Genomic DNA, 22,050 nt, shown 5'->3' with positions numbered 1-22,050 from the left:
ACAGAAATTAGTACTGCAGTAAAAACATTAAGAAAATAAACCTTCAAATGTTGCAGGTTAGGAAACTTGGGACCAGAGGGGTCAACTGGCCAACCTACGGTCACACTGCTAGTTATTTGGCAAGACCCAAGAACCTAAAATTAGGTTCATTTCCTAGGAATGGTATTGTAAGAGAGCTGCCTGACTTTGCTGCTGAGACGAGGTACTCAGCCGTTAGTCTGAGTTTGTTGGTAAAGTATGAGCTTCTACTTGGGATAATTCCAAGATGGTTGATGCCTCAGTGGCTTGTCTGAAGTTTTGCATAATTTGCACTGGGCAGTTCACTATGACTCCACACTCTTAATCCTCTAAATCTTAAGGATTCAGGGAAACGAAGACCAGCTTTTCCTCACAGAAAGGTTGGGAACCTCTGATCTTAAGTTTGGCTGGTTTTTTAAAACATTTTTCAAATACAGAATAATGCAAATACAAACATAACATACACCCAGGTTCCTGCTACCCAGAATTAATGACTATTAACATGTTCTTCCAAGGTATCTAAAGAATCTTTTTTTCTTTAAAATAGCTTAGCCATCGTAAGACAAGGCTGAATTTACCATCTTGCTTGATCAGCTAGATTTCTCTCAAAGTAGAAAATAGCACTAGGACAGGAAAGAGAAGAAATTGTTTTTTAAAAAAGTTGTACATAAGTGGACCAAGTGATGAGTTTTGACAAATGTCTATCACTGTGTATTAAATTGCATGTCAATTGGAACGACATAAAAATACATGCTAATTTACATTATCTTTTTAGCTGTTTCACTTCCTCATAAAATGGGAATAACCTGGGGGTTTTTGTTTTTTGGCAGAAAATGCTTAGTTTCAAAAAAGAGAGTAAAAATTAAGTTTACAGGTTTCCAGTGGCAGAGATTAAAGGGAGCTAAATAACTCTGAAGATTAATAATTCAGTTTCATTGCCTAAAATTTGATTTTCATTTGTATGAATCAGAAGTCAGGAAGTTCGAATTCTAGAATCCGTGCTGCCACTAAGGCACCGCATGGCTGCTGGCCCATCAGTTTACTGCTCGAGCCTGAAAACCTAATGTTCGATGCTTTGGGAATAGCTTGATTCCACTGTCTCCAAGGTGGCCTTTTAATTATAGCTTTGTCCTTTGATACCTTGGAGTCCAATCAGTCCTGATTTCCTGCATCGCATAACAAAAAGGAAAGGGTACGGACATGAGATAATGACAGATGAGGCCTGTTTATGCACAAAAGGCTGCTTTATACATAAAACACATCGCCTGGGTGCCGTGCTTCCACTGGACTGCCTTATCTAGACCAGCTCCATCCCTGAGGGCCAGAGTCACCTGCTCCAGGATCCTAGTTTCATCTCCATGGAGTCCCTTATATATTGGCTTGAAATGTGATTTTCTTGGTGTCAGTTGTGGTTTTCACTCACTGATCAAATATGTGATAAGTACCTTCTTTTTGTTTGGGGCACTGTTTTTCACCTTTATTTGAAGAACAGCCTAGAAGGTAAGTTATTTTAGCAATTCCTTAAGTGTGTCCTGTATTTTCGCTGTAAATGACTTTGCTGTAGACATCTTTACTACGAGTGTTTTCACCATAAAATTGGCCAGGAGGCAATTTTGCCATAAAAGATAAAATAACTGGTTTCATTTTTCCATTGATGAATCAGCTGCCTTTGGCAGAGTTAATATATTGAAGCTAGTTGCCCATTTGGATTCATTTCTCCACTGACAAAGTTCTCATTTTTATATTATATAAATCTTAGCTACTCCTCATGATGGTCTATGTAGTGGTGAGTAGAAATAGTGGTCTTAACAATAGTAGAGAATGACTATGTATATCGATTTCATAGAAAATTTCAGTGAGAAAACTTACTGGAAGAGTGAAATAAGAGAGTGTAAAGCCAAACCACATACTATACTAGACTAGAAAATGGTAACATGTCATTACAATGATGACAAATTTTAGTTACAAATGCGGCACAGGCTTAGCATTTTCCTACATTTGCCATAGAACACTGGAACATCCATGGACATATGACATTGTGCCAAGACAAACAACAGTGTAGAAGGCTGTCACAACACAATACAAAACTCAGCTACAAATGTGCATCCTAGGGTTTGGAAGCTGATACCTCTTTTAATGAAGGGAGGAATTTTAGTGAAAAAGAAAAAGTGTGATGCCAAATGAAACAAATCAACAAGCAAAAAAATGTGTATTACTATGACTTTGAAGACAAGTGCTTATTTTAGGTACAATTCACAAAATAAAACCAGTTATCTGCACAGTATTGCCATAAATTTACGTATGTTTAAAATATATTCAAATATTTTTTTATTTTGCAATAAAGTCTTTTAAATCATGTTATTCATTTTTCATGTTCCATTATGTCCATTTAAATGAACATCCCTCTTTTTTATGATTTTATCTTTTATGGAGAAATTGCCTTATGGCCAATTAGTTATGCAGTGAAAACATAGCAAAAATGCTGGTGTGGCAAAGATGTCTATGCAAATATGCTTAAAAACAAAATGACCTAGAACCTTCCTTAACTGCCAGGGCTCTATCCTGTCTAAAAATTCAGCACTGTATCTCACCTAAAAAAACAAAACAACTCTAAAGGCATCATTCCAACCTGACGCTGCCCTCATGCCATCAGGCTGCAAGGTAAGCAGTCTTCATTAGTCACTGAGCATACAGGGCTAATACTCTGAGTGAGAGTTTAGGGTGGGGACTGACAGAGTGGGTCACCCTGGCTGAAACCCCATACTCTGGACATCGGCTCTAGCTAAGCCTCTTCCTTTGGATTCTGGAAAACAGGAGGAACACTCTTCTTCCGCAAGTACTGGCACTGTCAGACAGGAAGGACAGCTTCAAGGAGGAGACCTGCACCTCCAAGGACAGTCCACAGCTCAGAGAAGTGAGTTGGGACCCTGACCTGTGCCATGACCTTGGACAAATGACTGTTTCTTCATGTGAAAAAGTGAGAGCTCCCAGCCCAAGGTAGTGGTGAAGCTTCATGTACCTGTACACAGTAGGTATCTAATAAATTTACACATTATTCCACCTAGAAAATGAAGCATGATATTCATTTTTGGAAAATATTTATTAAAAAACTAAAGTGAATATGGCAAAAAAAACCCAAAACAAAACAATACATACCTTTAAATAGCAAGCATATGACACTGGTTATAAAACTTTTCCAACTCTACTGATCTAGTCTTTCCCATCATCTACGGTCAAGAAGGGCCTCCAGAGGAAGCCATGTGTAAACAGGACATCTGTACTAGTGATGAGCAAAAACTACGAGAACTATCAATGGCCATACGGCTCGCTTTCCTAGGCAGTCCACCCCAAGCACAAGAGTGACCAAATCTCAGGAGTGTGTTCATGGGGGTCTGTAGTTCTAGTTTTAATTTGGGGGTAGGGAGCTGTTGGGGGATAAAATAGTAGAAGGACAAAGAGTATCAGTAGAGAGCAATCTTAAAGCACCTTTAAAATCTGGACCCTTTTCCACAATATAACCCAGTAATTCTCAAACCTTATTGTTGAAAAGAATCACCCGATGAGACTTAAATTCATAGGCTCCCCAAATCTGCACGTTTAAGAGAAGTACTCCAGGTGATTCTATGCATATTGGTTAGCCATCCAGTTTGAGAAACACTGTTTAAAATGCATCAAAACAATTCCTATCCCCTAAAAACAAAACAGAAGTCAAGTCAAGAAACCTGCTGACAGTCACTGTGCTTTTGCCATCTTGGAGGACCCAGTACAGAGAGGCAGGTGGGCAGGAGCCTCCAGCTCCAAGCGTACTGGTGTGCGGGAGCCCTGAGCAGCCTGTCAAGTGCTGTTCAGGAAGTAAATAAAATTTAATAGTAAAGGTGATTTTAGATCACAGAACAGCCAGTATCCAGATGACTAACAGGCCAACCCCATTCATCCCAGTTTAATGAACTTTGTTGGGCTGATGCCAGATGGGAAGTTGCTGTTCAAAATAGAACACAGGGTGGCTGTGGGTCTTGACTTGTGAAGACATAGTGAATAAAACATCTATAAAAACCTTTATTAACCATGGAGCATGATGCCCAAATAATTTCAGGGCATCATGGACAGCATGTAGAAATAGTCACATTGATTCCAAGGTTCCCATTATCTGCAAAAAGGTGTGCTATGGCTGTGTCAAAAACAAGGCAGTCGCTGTTCATGATGGCCGCGGCCACGCCGTCATGGATGGACCGGGGCGTGGCTTCCCAGGTCAGTCTCCGCCGGTTCCCATTCAATTCCAGTCTGTAGGCAAAGTTCTCGGCTTGCTTGCGGGTGCCGATGAGCAGAACGATGGCGAAGAACTGCTGGTGGCCTTCGTACTTCTCTTGTTTCTCCAGCACCAGCATGAAGTGATGACCAAAACAGGACTGCATCATTACCCAGTCAACAGCCCCCGGCAGGTTAATGTCTGTAGCTAGAAAGACAATGTCTTCTCCCTGAAGTGTGGTAATGCTCTTATGGGCATGCATGAGATGGGACATCACGGCTTCCAGGGACCCCTGCCACTTGCAGGAGGCACCAGGACAAGGGCAGGAGTAGGGACGGTATTCACAGATGTCTTCGTGTTCTGGCTTCTCTGTGTGGTGCAGAGTGAGGGAACAGCCTGTGGTGGCGTACTGCAAGGACGGAAAGACACACGTTGAGCCACACATTGAGCACCATTCTCAAAACGTATTGGTGCAAACCTCTATAAGCATTCACCTCTTAAGGTTTCTAGGGGTTAAACTCTTACTTCAACTACTTTTGCTCAGAATGAGTTAAATATTTACAACTCCAAGTCTCAGTACCTACTCGTCACCATTATTACCGCACATAAAATCATGAACCAGAAATGGGCTGCATTCCATGCCCCCATTCCAACATTGTTAAGACATGAGAACTAATGTGTTCTTATTCTAAACATCTCAGCCAGGTTCTTTTGAACCAGCCCTATAAAACCTCGCCTTCCCCTGAATTTCTGTGAATTTAAAGAAATTTTAAAATAATTTGAAATTGCTTAGGGGTAGGCTTAGGCAAGGAACGTATATTACCTCCAGACTAGTTTTCACCTAAATACAATTTTGAAGGTGTAATTGCTCTTTGTTGTCCCCTCCACTTCTTCCTGGCTCGGGCTGGTGACTGGCAGGCCGGCTGTGCAAAGGTGGCCCATGGTCCCTGCTCGTGCCTGCTGGGATGACCAGCGGAGGGCAGAAGAGGCCGGAGGCCCCTCACGTTGCTAGAAATGCTACCCCACCTTCTTCACCTTTTAACCCCATTCCCCAGAGGCTCTGGACATACTTTTTGGGTGAAAGGAAGTCACCTCTGAGAAGCTGCATACGGAACTCGGGAGACTGCTGGTTAGTTTCCTTCCAGCCAGTGGACGTTAGTTAGTTAAAGTGAGAAGGGCCTCACACCTCTCTCCCAGCCGGCTGGGCTCTCCCCAGACCACTTCCTTGAGTCCAAGTGCACATCTTTTCCTGACCAGGTATGTGAGGTCCTCATGACAGGCCCAGGAAGAAAGGGAACTAGAGTGGGTCCACAGAAGTGTTTGTCCCAGAAGTGTTTTCTGACGTGGTCGGTCTGGCCCGCAGACACTGCCTTACTAGGGCAGGAACAGAACCTTTCCTCCCCCGCACTCGGATGACATTCCTGATGGGTCAGTCACACCTATCATGGGAAAAGACCGCCCTGAAAGGAATGAGACTTCTGTTCCCAACTTCACAATAATGGCAGTGTTGACTCCCAGGCACCAGATGGAGAAGCAGCACACAAGCAGACGTGTGCCCACTACACTGTTGTCTTGTAAAGAAATAGGAATCCTTAACCACCTTTTCCTGTGAAACTCATTAGCCTCATCCCCACAGGCACAGTGTCTGGGTAGCAGGCAAACTGTCTGGGTTACCCCACTCGGATCCCCCCACCTCACACTGAGACAGTGAAGACAACAAATGAGGGAGGGCAGGGCCATGTCATTCTAAGATGCTGTGTCCAATTGCTAAAAAAATGAGGCAAAACAAACCCTCACAGCTGTTTTTGCTTCTCTCTACCCTGACTTAGAAACTTTGACTAGGTCAAATTGTAATCCATACAGCTGAGTTTATCACTAGCAACAAGCAGGCACAGGACACCCCCTCCATATAAGACCCTTATAGTGACAGAGAGGATACAGAAGCAAAGAAGGCAGTCTCCACTCTTAGGGAGATGAGTCTCCCCTAATAAGGGAAGAAGAGGTGGCTTAAGGAATGAACCTGCAGTTCATGCCTCACCCGTACCTAAAGTGGATTACAGAAGTCTTCAATAGAAATTAGTGGCCATACTTCACTGTTCTTTACTTTGTCCATAGGAATTCCTTATGCATCTTTTTAAACCATGGGCTAATTTAAAAAGCATGGGTATAAAAAAAATTAATCAGAAGGAGAAACAAACTTACTTATCCATATATATTTTTGTGTTCCTAATAAGGTAAGGCCCTAGAAAACAAATCCCTGTTAACTGTGTTTAAATCTATGGTGTGGCTAGGACCAGAGAGCCTACTGATGTTCTTCTGTGAGTGGTGGGTGAGGCATTTCTGCCCAGTTTAAAAACACACACACGTAATAAAAATAGCAAGAATTAGCCCAGAGCCTGGCAGAGTCTCTGGCTGAAACAAGCCCTTAATATTTGGATCTAAGGATGCTTCAGAATGGGCTGTTTACCACAGCTGGCCAGGAATAATTCTAGGAATGAGACGAACTCTGGTGGAAAGTGTACAGGAAAGTACCACCTGTACCTCTTCCCCCACCCAAAGCCCCAAACCACCCCACATTCATGAACTCAAACGTACAACAAATATTTATCATCTAGGAATCATTTCAGAACTTTTTCTTGTGAAGCTCAAGTAGGACTATTTATACTCTGAATTATTTGGTTTTCTTTACAAATCACCCACTCTACCTTCAACCTAAATACAGAGAACAGGGAACCTCACCAAACTACACAAATAGAAAAGGTATTACTTAGCATTTGTGTGGACAGTGACCTTAGGCAAAAAGCTCTTGCTACAGCCTCTATTAATGTAAATAAATGCATTTTTAGGTGCTTACTCTGGTTTTTCTAAACAAGCTGAACTCTACTGCCAATCTATTCCTTCTCTTTTCCATCATGGGTGAGAGTGTGTCTTCATGACCACTGGTGCCACTCTTATGACGACTGGATTAGAGATGATCTCTAAAAAGAAAAGATCTAAACTTTAAATATGCATGCACTCATGCACACACACTCTTATCCACGCTTCATACTTGTAACAGCCTTGGTATTGATGTGGAATGACATCCAGAGCACTACATTAGGGGCTTTCATCTGGGGGTCAGGGGGGAGGGCTTTAGAGTTGTGAATTCCCCCAGACTGTATATCACAGTATCTCAGTGCCTCTGAACAGCAAACCCAAATTGCAATGTCCCTTTGGACTTGTGTTTTCCTTACAAGCTCCAAGGGTTTCTAAGGGTTGCCAACCTGTATCCTAGAGCACACGGAGGGCATCAGCAGATCCCGCCTTTGTGGTGGATCCTGTTGAGAGAGGACCATGCAACAAAGTACAACTCAGTACATCAGAAATACAGAAAACTGTGCAAAGGAAGGCCAGTGGGGTGATAGGTGATTTAAAAGTGGGGGCAGGGTGAAGAGGAAGGGGTAAGGAAAGCTTTGCTGTGGACCAAGTGGATTGAGGCTATAGAGTTGTTCCAGCCAGTACAGGGTGAGTGGAGTGAACGGTTAGGATAAAACCTAAATGAGAAGGCAGATCTAGCTTCTGTCCAGGGCTTCACTGAAAATTTAGTTTTTTTCAGGGTTTCTCTACAGTGGCACTACAGGCTTCTCCAAGAAGGAATTAACCATTAATCTATACAGAAAAATTTTTGAGTTTTTCCCAGACCCCACAAATAACCTTTCTTAAGCTTTTTGACACTGTAGGACACAACTTGCAAACGGACACATAAAATAAATCAAGATAAAGCGCAGATGCTTGCAGGCACAGCTCAGAGCTCTGGCGGCTTGATGCCGAGATGCCCAGTGTAGTTCCAGGGAAGGACTTGCTGCTGCTGGGGCTGCAAGTTACCTCTCTCACAGCTCGCTGCAAAACATGCTGAAGGCCTTTGCACTTTTTGGCTTTTTTTGTAAAAGCAAAAATCTTCTTCAGATTTCTTTCAGTTAGTGAAAACAGGTGCTAATATAGGTCTTCACAAAAATGCAGTGGCAGAACTCAAATTTTTGAATAGTGGGGGATAAAAGCATTGACATATTAGACCACAGAATTCCCTGTGCTGTGCAGCATCCTGGCCTTTACCCACTAGATGCCAGGAGTAATTCCCCCACTGCCACCCCTGTGGTGACAACCAGAAATGTCACCAGGCATGGCCAAATGTCTCCTGGGGGCAACCTCCCCTGGTTAAAAGCCACTAATTTTGATGAATGACAGGACCTGGCCAGGCAGCCACAGTCACACCTGTGAGGAGGGGCCACACCAGCAAGCAGGTCGGACCGGTCAGTGTCCTGCCCAAAAGGCACCACCCGCGTCGGGTCAGGAATGCCAAGCCTGCACACAACTAGAACTTGACAGTCTGCAAAGCACAAAAGCAGCCTAGAACGCTGGTTCTACCCGCTTGACAGATTGACAGACTCGTCATGGCCATGAGGTCATTTGTGGCCACACCAGGGGCAGAGCCCTGCATCCCTGAGCTCCTGGAGCGCTCTTTCACTGCAACAACAGCTCAGGACTCAAAGAATATTTCGAGAAAAAGAAACAATTTATATCTGCCTTGACCTCCACTCCTCAGCCTAACACTCACAAAACCCAGGGTCCACAGATAGCTTGCTTCTGGAAGCGGGTTCTCACATTACCTCCTTCTTCGGTTTGCCAGGAGAAAACCAGCCCTGAAAGCACCTCTCCCTAAGGGAAGGGGAGGAGCAGGGCACAAATGAGAGCAGCAATTAGGCCCTCCCACTTTCTCTGACATGGCACACCACCATCCTGAGGTTTTACTTTTCTCACTCAGACTGGGGCTTGCCCCACTAAACCTGAGGACTTCAAAAGGGCCTGCCTGCCTTTAGAGGGTGGGTTCTTAGGGGCACACTCTTGCTCCTGAGATAAAGCACCTGGGCTGGGTCACAGAGGACTGTCAGTGTATCCTGGGACCCATCCCCAGCTATAAATGAGATTTCTCCACAGGGAAATACCTGCTCATTTCCTCTGGGGATGGGGTGAAGTGGGAATTTGCGTTAAGTAAACCTCTTTAAGGAGGAGTTGGGGTGGGGAACACAACCACACACAGAAGTCCAAAGCTAAAGAAGAATGTATGGAGGGGGAAAGTTGACCCAGCAGAATGAGAAACAAAGAAATGTTGAAATAACATTTCTGACTTCTCTTTAGAAGCTTTTCACAGTGCAGTGGCTTAAAGGTCTTGTGCAAACGTGTTCTGCCATGAAAGGCAAATGAGCGGCCTGGTGTCTCATCTTAAAGTTTTTGCAGAAAGCAGTAAACGGTGCCAATTCTTTCCCTGGGCATAGGGCTGAAAGGTTGTATTTAAGTTGGAATTTATGCAGGGTGTTCCCCTTTTTGGCACAGAAACCCACTTCCACACAAATACAGATACATCAGAAACATAGTAAAACACTAACACCTGTAATTACCTAATAAACACAGTCATATTATATTGGTTTATGGAATGGGTATATAAACAGAATAACTCTTCTTAGCCAGGGTTAGTAAAGGTCATATATATCCTGTGACTGGAACAGAATAAGTCATTTAACCTACTGAATTAAATGTGAGTTCATGCAATTCAACACTGACTCGCTGAACTCCCAGCAGTGAACAGTCTCCTACAGCTGGAGGTGCCATGAGCTCCAGGCAGATGCACGTCCCCTCCTGGGTACTGTGAGGTACTGCCCTGCCTCCACCTGCTCCTTACTTCCTAGGAAACAGTGAAATTCATTAGCAAAAATATCATTAGCAAAAATGCCTGCGCCTCATGTGAGAATTCTCAAGAAAAAGAAATCACAATCGCTATTTTGTTGTTGATACTCGTAAGCTTTTTGTATTAAATCCAAGAAATGACCTTGTCTTGCAGTAAGCAAATGGAAACTTCACTTTCTTTCATCTAAACAAGCTGTTACCATCACAAATGACACTAATGGCATGACCCTGATTGGGAAACCAAAATTGCTACAAAGGGCATAATTGCGTCAACAGCTGAAACTTGAATATGGACTGTGGATTAGATAGTAGTATCTATGGCACGCCACATTTCCTGGTTTTGATAACTGTACCAGAATTATGTAAGAAAATGTCCTTGCTTTCAGGAGAAACACAGTGAGGCCTGTAGGAGTAAAGAAGCAATATGCCTAAATTCTGTATTCAAACAGTTTAAAAAAAATAGGTATGAGTGGAGAAAGCACAAAAGATAAAGCAAATGGGCAAGAAGGAAATAACTGGTGAAAGTGGAGAAAGGTTACATGGGAATTTTTTTGTACTACTGTAGCTGTTGTACAAATTTGAAGTCATATAAAAATAAAAATGTGTTAAAGAATCCAGAGTCTGAGTTAGCATATTTATCTTTTATGGGATAGAGATTCCTTTTGCAGAGTTGGTTGAATGAACTAAATTTTGTTTTAATAGTTTTTTTTTTAAAGAAAATATACTTTTAACTACCTATCTACATGTAAATGCAACTAAGTTAATAGTTTTTCATTTACTAGGAGCTCTTGGGACTCATTTTAGTCAGTCAATAAAATTTTGCAATGAAGACATTAATTGTTACAATAACCAACACTTCTTTGATCCTCATAGAAAACACAGCCTTCTTTATTGCTCCTCTGATCCTTCTGAAGATTTCTGGGCACCTGACATGTTTGTGGCCCTGAACTAAGTTTCCAGCCACCACAGTTTCATATCCACCATGTTCAGTAGTACCAGGTAAACTCCTATTCAGTGCCAGACTACATCTGAAAGAGGAGCTCCAGGAACTAAACTTACATGCCCCTTTCTCTTACACAGGTAACCCCTTTTGAGCACTGGGGTGGTGAACCCAGAAATGGAATCGGAGTTATATGAGTTCAACTGGAGGGATCAATTCCTGGCAGTATAACTGATTATGAATGATCAGCAATAATTAGGAGATGACTGGTTGAAGTCCCTGTCTTCTTAACATAGTCAGATACGTCAGAAACATAGTCAAACACTAGACACCCGTAATTACCTAATAAACACAGTCGTATTATATTGGTTTATGGAATGGGTATATAAACCAATATATAGAGTTAGACTTACTCAAATGGGAGTAGCTAAAACCTAGTATAAGACCCAAATCATGGTAAAACTTAACATTTTAACCAGTTGAACTTAAATTTCACCATTTTTTAAAAGAATTTCTAGCAATTCAAGCTAGCTCCTTTGTGACTAAAAATGTGTTTATCTGCTCCAAAAATACCAAAGAGTGATCACAGGTTATTTTTCAGTTAGTTTATGGGTCTCTTAATTTTGATAATTGATTTACTGATTTTATTGCCTGATTCCCGCCCACCTGAAATATGTTGGTAAACAAATAAATACTAGGTTTATTTATTCAAAGATGATTGTTCTCCACCATGTTAATTTTACTTTAATGCAAACTCTTACTGTGGAAACTAGAATTAAAAAAAACACTCAATAGACCTTGAGATCATGTAAGGAAAAATGCTTATTTTGGACTTCAATCGCTATATGTTTGTTATTTTTGATTAAGGCTTTTCACATATTTTGTTTACATACACTACTTGGGGTGGATGTGTTTATAGTTTTTCTGAAACCTTACATAGATGGGGAAACAGCCACACAGTTCTCATTTTGATGGCTATATGTCCTTCCTTAAATGTATTTAAAACCACTGAGTTCTTAAAAATGATAAGAACTCAAGTACGCAGTGCCCTGTATGACCTTGAATTGAGCCTACCATGTCACTTCTGAGTAGGTCTGTCAAACTGTCTATAACTCATCCTTTGACTATATTAACAGTGGAGAAGTTCAGACTTGGGCAACAGGAGAAAGTGAAACCTCTTCTTGTGACTTGATTATAATACTCAACCTGTACCTGTCCAGCATTTTTCCTCTGAGAACCTTCACAAATTTTCACTTAACTCAAATGACAAATTCCTCACCTCCACTATGAGGTAGGGTAAAGAGATAATAATTAACACAGAAATAATAACACAGAAACAGTTTCATAGATAATATGAGAAGCGAAGCTAGTATCACTTAGAACTGTCCAACAGTGGTGAGACTAAGGAAATACTGACATTTAACTTTATAATCTTTCTTCTGGAGAGGGCAATTCTAATTCAAATTTGAGCTCAACAATTCCTCTTTTGCCTAACAAACCCCATGTTGCAGACAGCTTTCTTACTAAAGGTCGCTTGATGGAAGAATTTGGTGTAATATTATTGCAGTAATCTGAGAACATCCTGCTACTGGGGAGGGGGTGCGTGTGGCCTTACAAAGACGCCCAGCTGGCAGGGGTTTATTTTCATCTTAGAAACTTTAACCAAATGTTGTCTTTCACCAAGTTTGCTTTTTATCTGACCAGAGTTTGCAGGCAGCCACACATAACTGGTTCTTGTTTCAGAGTGAATGTTCAGGCAAACAAAAGCGTCTTGAACTAAACCAGAGTTAAAGGCTTCATGCCGCACTACCAGGACCTTGATACTAAGCCCCCTTTTCAGGACCCTTCCCCTCCCATGCCAGGCTCCCACCTGCATAATCATATTAACTGCCCTGACAACTCTTCAAACAGGGCTGCAGCCCCTCAGCAGTCTATTTCTCGACTAAAGCAACTGAATTCACCAGAAGACTTAAGTGGTTAGAAGATTTAACAAATAAAAATACACAATGTCTGTTTATGTCCAAGGCGATATTTGTATTATACTTACACCAAAAAAATTATCTGAAATTCAAATTTAATGGGGCATTCTGTCCTTTACCTGGCAACTGAATAAGGGGCCATGGCCCTTTCTGGTACCATTGCCATCCCTCCGGAAGCCACTCTGTGAGTCTGGAATGGGAAGAGGGATGACTTCCTCAGCAAGGTGCAGTGGGTAGCAAAAGAGGCAGGATGTTGAGGTAGGAGAGACATTGTATGTGTAATTACAAGGCTCATTCTGCGCTTTCTGCTCCCTTAACTTACAAACTATCTGACGTCTGGTAAATCCCTTGGGGGTGGGGCAGTTACTAACAGTGTCCTAGTTCCTTTACTGTGTTAAGGAGGAGGATAACATGAGGTGATAAACCGAGTTCAGACAAGATAAACAACACTGTCCACAAGCAACTTCACTGGACCACCCCATAACACCCTTGGGATCTTCCAGCTCCTCTTCTTAAGGGGCAAAGCCACCCATGGTCCATAACACTGTTCTACCACCACCCCTGTGGGCGGGAATCCAGACTGGGTTCCGTTGCTTCAGAAGGGCTCTGTGGACACCTTCCTCTCTCCTCTTAGATTCAGAGTTTCAGAAGAATGGAGAAGGAGCCATTGGCTGGCTAGGCAGATGGTTTGAAGGAAGAAGAGAGTTTAGGGCTTCCAGAGATTCCAAAGCAAAGGGGGGCATGATGAAAGGTTAGTGGCTAATCAAGAGGAGCTGCCTTTGGCTTGAGGTTACATCAGGGAGAAAAGCAGGCAGGAGTATTAAGAAAACAAAAGGGTAACACCCATTGTTGGTGATGCTAGAGAGGAATGGGCACTCAATTGTAAATGAGTCTAAGTGAGAAAGCAATCTGGCTCTACCATCAAAAGCTTCTGATCTCTACTTATATCCTTTGGCCCTACCATCCAACTTCTAGGAATTTATCATTAGGAAATAAATGATTTTCCTATGCACAAGGATTCAGTTATAGCAGTATTTTTTAATTTAATTTTTTAAAATCACAGTAGGAAAACAGAATGGTTTAATGACCACAAACAGGAGCTTGATTAAATAATTCTGGAACTGTTATGGAATTGCAATACTATATAGCCATGAAACATGACCTTGAGGACTATTTATCAATGTGAAAAAGCAGTCGATGTATTAGATGAATAAACAGGTTATGAAATAGGGTGTGGATTCCTCATCTTACCTGCTTTATTTTGAGTGGAAAAACTACTGATACAGAAGTAAGTTTACAGAAAAATAGGTAGTGGTTATTTCTAGGTGGGGGGATTATAGAAGATTTTAATTTTATATTACTTTCAGTATGTCTACATTTTAAAATAATGATCATAACTTTTAAAGATGTATAATGTATAAAATAGAATACACACATTAAAAAACGTTGCCTAATCTAACTAGGCTTTCCCTTCTAAAAGCATTGAAATTAAAAAAACACTATCATCACTGAAAAACCGATGACAGGGCCGACTTATCCAGCTCTATGAAAACCTACACGATTAGGAGTGAGGAAGAGAAGCTCAATGGGAGAATCAATGGGAGAATCTATGGGAGAAAATAAAGATGATTCCTTTTTTTATTTTTAAAGTTTATGCCTGGACCGAACTCTGACACTGGCCATTTGCTTCCTATTAGCTTCTAACTGTCCCATTTCCTTAATGCCTTCTCTGTGCTGGGATTGTGCTAGGACTGTGCATGAATTATTACTATATTTGATCCTCATAACAACCCTCACTCCATTTCACCAATAAGCCACTGAGGTTTGGAGAAGTCACCAAACCTGTCACAGTGGGGATGGGATGGGGATCTGGGCCAGGAGGCTGGAGTAGAGCCTGCCCTCAAAACTACCAGAGTAAGAGGCATCCTGGGGGAGTCAGTGACCCAAAGACACTACCTTCATTGATTCAAAGTCTTAAAATAGGGCCCAGGCCCACACATTTAACACAAGTGTATCTCCCATCCATTTCTACAGTATTTGTGGCAACCTTTTATCTCAGAACCTATCAGTTGAAAAAATCATTACATAAAATCTTAACCCAACTGGAAATGAGAATGACAGTTTCCCAATTTTTAAGATACTAATGGAGGAAGATGGGCATCTGTGGCAAAGTGATGAAATTCTGTTAGGGACTTTTCAGAATCTCTCATATGCCTTAGAAAGTATACTCTTAAAATTTAATATAAAGATAACATCTGATGAGGGAAACTTTTTAGCTTTTTATTTTCCTTTTTAGGATATCTAGAGTGGAATCACATTCTAATGCCCCATGTATGATCATGTCCTTCATGACTCACCAACACACAAGGGCGCTGAATGCTCGTGTTCACTTTAGCAGTTGTGTGCCTACTATGTACCCCCGTTCAAGAAGTGGGAATCTTACGGTCTGAATGAGAAATGCCAGCATTCACAAATTTTGTCAGATGTGTAAGTCTGGCTCTTAAGACATTTTACATTGACGTCTTATTATAGTTTTGTATATAGGCACTTTATAAGGGTCTTCAAAAAAGGGCTCTCAGGCAGAACAGGAGAATGTAGTCCAGTCTCAGGCTGGGGACTTTGTGGGCCAGACCTTTTGGTTGTCCGCTATGCTGGTTGTCCTAAAGATCAACTTGGACTAGTTGTGAGTTACTCCAGTTCCAGGCTTTGGTGACCTGTGAAAAATTTTTAGCCAACTATGTGTAGAATCAGCATTATTCTTTAGTACTTCAACATACCATTCTAGTGCTTCTGTTCTTAATTTTACACTCAAAAGCTATATTGTCAGTTTTGTTCTTTAAAATCTTGAGCCTCATGGTCAATGTATGTAGACTCTGGTATTTCCCAGAACCTGCTTTTATGAGTCAACCTGGTCAACTTCAGTGAGTAGTGAAGGTCACAGGGACAAATTCCAAAGTAAATGATTGATGTCTTTGGGGAATTTTTGAGGTTAAGAAGAGATCTTTGAAATGGTTTTGGCAAATTGACTTACCCCCCTCATACTTCTGGGTGATTGACTACCCATCACCTAACAACCACCTGAATACCACCCATCTTCCATTTGCTATTGTAAAGCAAAAGGCCTCTATGGCACCTCTAACTGACCTCATAGTGCCATAGTGCCCACCAGCTAGGTGTAATCTCTGCTCTTCTTAACTGATGAACAAATAGGCTCAGGGAAATACGTGACTGGACTGAGGTCATACAAAGCCAGGAGAACTCATTCTGTCTCCTGCCTACTTAGCTTTCCCCTTAGCTTCCTAGATGCCTACATTTTAGGGCAAAAAAGATTTAACTCTTTCTCCTAAAGATAAAGACACTCAGGTGCAAAGAAATTAACTGACTTTGTACAAAAATCAAACCTCTAGTCACTAAGACAACAGTTCAGGTCTCCCAGTGGCCAGGATAGAATAATCTTTTGGCAAAGTATAGATGGAAAGAAAATACGCTATAAAATCATCTACAACTGGGACCTATCAGAGTTCCAAAGTTCACATATGTAGGAGTTAAATGAGTTGCAGGCTCACTGTATGCATTCTAAACAAGAAACCAGATCAGAGGTGGAACACTGGCAGCTGGAATTTGGTCTGCAAACATGGTGGGAATTTGGCCTGCAAGTGCTGGCTTTAAATTTCAATTTGGCCAATATTAAAAAAACAAAAAAAAATTGAGATGTTTAACATTTTAAAAATCCAGGTTTCTGTTTTTTTCTTGAACAAATCTAAAGGTCTGGCAGGTCTACATTCACATTCCCACCCCTGCCCATCAGCCAGAGCTGAGCAAAAGTTTCCCTCTTGGAGGTGGCAAGTGGTCTCTAGTCCCCAGACCTTTGCACTGCTCTTGGAGGCCTCCCACCCCTGGGGCCACGTGTCAGGTGATGCTCTGCCTGGCATTACCTTCCCCTGCTGGTATGTAGCGCTCGTCTCCCCTGGACTACATGAGTCCACACTGAGGAGCTTTTAACTTTCAATTGGATTATCTGACTTTTCTTTTTAAGGAAAAAAACCCCAACACTGTCAGAATCCAACTACAAGGAAGACTTGTCTGACTAAGGTTTTCCAGGTCAACAATTAGTTGGAGCTATGCTCCTAAAAACTTTTAGATAAGACAAAGACAAAAATGGAAAGGAAAGGTATTATAGCTTAAGTGGGCTGCAGTGGTTTGGCATTTCCCAGAGTTGTGGAGAGAAATACTTGGCTGATATTAAAATATACTGGTGACTGGGGCACAAATGTGTCAACCTTCACTTCTCCCCCTACACCCACGCTCCACGGAGGTGGTGGGTTTGAGATATGGGAACAGGATGTCAAAACTTCTCAGGCATGGAACAAGCTATAGAATGGACTAAAAATATCACAAGTGGAAGAGAGCCATATTCTGAGATCCTTTCTTTAAAAGGAGACCTGAGCTAATAATGCATGTGGTGCCCTCTATCAAAGGAGCAGGCAGCACTCTAGCCTTTAATTAAGTGGCCCAACACCTATCTAAGAAAGCCATTTGGTAACACATCCATCTTGGGGCCAACTGAAGCAGGAGCAGTTCAGAGCTGTGACGAATCCCCGCAAATACTAGGTTTGTAGGCTCTTCCTCCCCTGATCTCCCCACCCAACCCGCCCTAAAAAATTCCTGCCATGTTGTTTCATTGTGTGAATATATATGTTGTCTCATTAGGATGTTCCCATCAGAGGCCCATCTGGTGAACTCATCTAGTCAGATGGTTTTGTTACTGGTGTCAACCTTAAATTCTGATTTGGAGGCTTGGCGTGTGCGCTCAAAGTCCCTAGGTAGTGAGGAGTACAAAGGATGTGTGCCTTTCAGATGCAGCGTTCATGGACTGGTCCACTATGTAACTTTGACAAGTCACTTAACACTTAACCTCTCTGTGGGTACTCGTTTCCTCAAAAAAAGGCAAATAAAAGATGACCACGCAGCACAGCTGGTACACATTCCAGTAAGCATTCCACATTGCCTCCCTTCTCTTCATGGAATGCTACAAGCTTCTTAGCAATCAAGCAGTTTGTCCCCACAGATGAGGAAATCAAGGCCCCCAGAGGTGGCCTCTCAGGCAGTACAGGGCAACTCTTGAGGCCTGGGCTCTGGTACTTTTTACCCAACACTGGTCTTCTCACATAAACCAGACCATGAGAGAGACTGGAGAGCAGGTAGGGACAGGGACAAGGCAGTCTCTGTGATTCCAGGAGCAAGTGTTAGCCAAAGGGCTTGTGGTCAGACCTGTTTTGCTGAAGCTTGGCATAGGCCTTACACACTCTCATCCTCCCCAACTGTATTTTGGTTGTCTGCTAAACCTCTGTAGACATCCAGGTTTGGTTTATCCAAACTAACTGGCTGAGCGGGCCTGTCAATAGTTTGGATTATTGGTCAACTAAATTAAAGCATGCACACTCCATCCAGCTTTATAAATCTCACCCAATTGCATACATACAGAAGTGACTCCAAGATAATTTCTAGGCTTGATTTCTGGTCCTTAGGAGAATGGTAGATAGACCCTGTTTAATATCAGCTTTCAAAGTGATGGCTTTTCCCAATTGCATTCATACAGAATTGGGACTTGTAAAATCACTGACATGTACAGAAACCCTGGGTACCTGACTCCCAACTATTCTTTAAGAAAGACTTCTCTAGCATGTTACACATTAGGAAATATATATGCTTCAACAGGAACCAGAGTTCTAGATCCTGAAGGTGAAATTTTACATGTCATATAGTATAACTGTTTCCTTTTCTATCTTGGGAGCAACTCAGTGTTCTTATGAGATTTCTTTTTAAAAATAAATTATAGAGTACTTATTTCTATCAACTGTTCATTTGTGGTCTGAAATTCACCTAAAGATGTTTCTTCTGTTAGCCACAAAGTCGAGGGACAGTGAAGGTCTCCCAAGATGGCTTCCCAGAAATGCTGTGGGGCATCTCCCCCATGATATATCTCAAACATAGAATATTCACTGTCATGTCAACCACCACCAAATCTCTTGATCACTAGACTGCCACCTTCTTCATGACCCTAAGAAATTATGGAAATATGTTGTCTAAATTTTATGAGAAACAACTACCAGGCTGGGTGGCTTAGTAAGCATTATATGAGCTGTGACTGAAAGCAGAGTAATTTATTCAGGTTGACTGAAAACCCACAGCCCAAACATAGATTCAAACCCTTATCTGAATATGCTATTTTAAACTTGATTTGTGGCAGGGCACAGACCAAATTTAAATCACTCATTTTACTGACTTGAGTCCCAAGCTTCAATTCTCTGGTGGATATTTTAATTTAAAAATAAGTTCTTGCCCTATAAAAATAAGCAGCACCAAGGAGAAATTCAAGATAGCCTGATCAGCCCAACAGGCAGAACAGTTACTTTGGTAAAAAAAACTCAAAAGTACCAAGGACATTATTTTCATTTCTGAGTTTAGAATATGAACTTTATGGTACAACTCTAGCTTATAATGCAGTAATATAGACAGGTATGTCTCTGAAACTGCTCCAGAAGATTTTTAAGTGATAAATGTAGGTCAACAGATGTTACAAAATGACCACACAATGCAATACTATGTAGTCATTGAAAATGCAGTGAGGAAGAGCTCAAAGGAGGTGAGAGGTCTTGGCCCTTCGCTTGACTTTCCTGGTCTTAGTGGTTCGCATTTTTCCAAGAGCATTGCTAACTTTCTAAACTGAATAAATAAATTAAGTGATGGGCTTTAACAACAGCTCTCCTGTCTGCCCTTCCTGTTAAATTGCAGATCAACTCTTGTTTTCATGCCACTTAGTGAAAAAACACAACTCCCCAGTCCTCAGAAGGCTGGGAGGGAGTAAAGGCGTGGCTTGCAGGGTTTTCTAGTCGCTGAAGGAAAACAGGCTGTAGGCGCCCTTTTTTTAGCTACACTCCCGAGGGCTCCCACGTGTCAGGGGTGAGCAGAAGGCAGGCGCGGGGTGAAGGAAGAATCTGTACCAATCCTTCATAGTCCAGTGCTGGTGAAGGGTGCATTTAAGCTTTCCCATTTCCTCCCTCCTCAATCCCCCATAGTAAGCTTCCCGGTTTTACTTGTACCTTACCGAGCACAAGTCTGCAGAGTATGCAGGCACCAGCGGGGAGAGACGTGATGTGTTCTAACAGCGATCGCATGCCAGTTAGTCTGGGGTCAGTGCTCGGACAACTGTCAGCCTAGAGCTACTCCCAAAGTGGACAGGGGGGCAAGCGGGAGGGTGAACAAGTGTAAACAAATTCTTTTATATTTAAATAAGCAAGATGCCACCTGCCTCTAAGAGTCTAGGAGTGGGTAGGGGGACACAGGAGTTGCTGGAGGTCTCCTGGGAGAGATGACGTGGGTGGCACCTGGGCTTACCTTGCAAGGAAACAGGACTGCCGAAGCCACCTTCTCCATAGCCAGATTCCTGATGCTGGGCGTCAGGGCGCCCCTGCACGTCGGGCAGCAGCTCAACTTCTGGCGGCATTGGTTACACACCAGGTGCCCGGCCTGGCACTGCAGGATGGGGGGCAGGACATAGTCAAAGCAGACCGGGCATTCGAAGAGCGACGTCAGCTCGTGGTGCTGCGGGGACACCGGGCCAGCCCCGCCGCCGCCGCCGCCGGGGCCCGAGATCACCGCCGCCGCGGCGGGCACCGCGGACGAGCCCGGGCCCGCAGCCGAGATGGTGGCGGCAGCCGGGGGAGCAGCCGGAGACGGAGCGTGTTGGGGCTGCGGCGGCGGCTGCTTGCTGCAAGGTTTGTTAGCGCTGGGGCCGGTGGAGGACGGGCGGCTCATCGCGCTCCGAACCAACCATGGAACTGTCTGCCTGCCGCGGGGCCGCCGGGGTCAAGGCGGTGCGCGCCCCGCGGGCGGCGGGCTCCGGGGCAACGCCACCACGCCCAGCCAGGGACCCGGCAGCGCAGACGTCCAGCGTCCGGCAGGCGGGGCGCTGGACCACACTGACGATCTCCGCGGCCCACGGCGTTCCCAACACCCCTCTGCTCCCCCAGACTCCTCCTCCCGGCGTCGTCGCGGGCTGCGAGCCCGAGTGGCGGGCAGAACCCCGGCCCACCAGCGTCTGGAGCGGCAGCTGACGCAAGCCCCGGGGACGCGCGCGGACGTGACGCCTGGACACGTGTGCGACCGCCCAGGCGCGCGGGGACTGGCAGAGCCACCCTGCGCTGAGGCGCTGGCTCCGCCCGACTCCGCCCGACTCCAGCTGGCAGCGCAGCGGGCCGCCTACCGCCGGCGTTTCCTGCCGGGGCTGCGGGCCCGGCCTGCGCCAGTGAGCATGCCCGGCTCTTCGTGGCCGTGCAGGGTCTGCTTTTCCGGCTTGGGGAGGGGGCCGCCCTTCGGGAAGGCGTCGCCGAAGTCCTCAGGCCACACCCGCGAAAGCCAAGCCGAAGGACCATTCAGGCGGGGCGGGGACTTGGGTAGTGGGCGGGGTCGACCTGTGGCGGGCCTGGACAGGTCGGAAAAAACCGAGAGGTTCTCTAACCAGGTTGAGTCACCAGCGCATGAGGTCGCGTGCTGTGAGGCCAGCGGGCTCTTAGCCAGGAACCCGGGGTCAGGACGCGGAGCTTTGGGCTGCCGCGGGACAAGGGGTTCAGGTTTGGTTTGCAGCCGGCACGGGATTTAGGGTTGGGCTGTTAAGGGTGGATTAAGGCCACTTCTTGGTCCTGCTCCCCAGGGTGGGGAGGACGTATACTCTATTCCTTTACCAGCGGACCTAGCGAAGGCTTCGTGGAATTGAGCGCCCCTGACTTGGATAGCAGGCCAGAGAGGGAGTTCAAGGACAGAGGTGGCTGAAAGGAGAGTTTGAGATCACCTAGGAATGCCAGAAATGTGGGTTGGGTTGTGAGGCCCCAGGAAGAGAGTGGGTGACCCTCCAGTGCAGCACAGTGCTTTGCTATCTCGGAGATCCCGCTGAAGCCCAAGGCTTTGATACAAGTGTAGACACACCCTGCACACCCAGCAGAAGCCCTAGAAAGATGATAGCGTGAGTGAACCACACGTTTATTTATTGTATGCAGTGTGCTCAGGGTTGCTTCTCTGCGTCCTTTGAGCCGCTGATAGTGGAATTAGGGAGAAGGGGCTAGATGGGAATCAGATGATTCGCTGTA

At 44.0% G+C, this 22,050-nt stretch overlaps 1 protein-coding gene across 1 annotated transcript; it reads right to left on the bottom strand.

Moving 5' to 3' along the window:
• Window positions 1-3,099: 3,099 nt before the first annotated feature.
• Window positions 3,100-21,001, bottom strand: SIAH2 (siah E3 ubiquitin protein ligase 2). Its single transcript, XM_017669775.3, has 2 exons — window positions 20,303-21,001; window positions 3,100-4,673 (listed from the first exon to the last, which is right to left on the bottom strand). The coding sequence occupies exons 1-2, from the start codon at window positions 20,720-20,722 to the stop codon at window positions 4,116-4,118; spliced, it is 978 nt and encodes a 325-aa protein (XP_017525264.2). The 5' UTR covers window positions 20,723-21,001; the 3' UTR covers window positions 3,100-4,115.
• Window positions 21,002-22,050: the final 1,049 nt, after the last annotated feature.

The sequence above is a fragment of the Manis javanica genome, chromosome 3, assembly GCF_040802235.1.
Source record: "Manis javanica isolate MJ-LG chromosome 3, MJ_LKY, whole genome shotgun sequence".
Taxonomy (NCBI): Eukaryota; Metazoa; Chordata; class Mammalia; order Pholidota; family Manidae; genus Manis; species Manis javanica.
Note: the sequence above shows the minus strand (reverse complement) of the source record. Positions and strands in the feature narration are given on the sequence as shown.

Bases quoted from the DNA above. Each gene is read 5' to 3' on its own strand.
- SIAH2 (XM_017669775.3), bottom strand. From the start codon at position 20,722: ATGAGCCGCCCGTCCTCCACCGGCCCCAGCGCTAACAAACCTTGCAGC. The intron at 4,674-20,302 runs GTAAGCCCAGGT...CCGTCCTTGCAG, and splicing joins CAGTCCTGTTTCCTTGCAAG to TACGCCACCACAGGCTGTTC.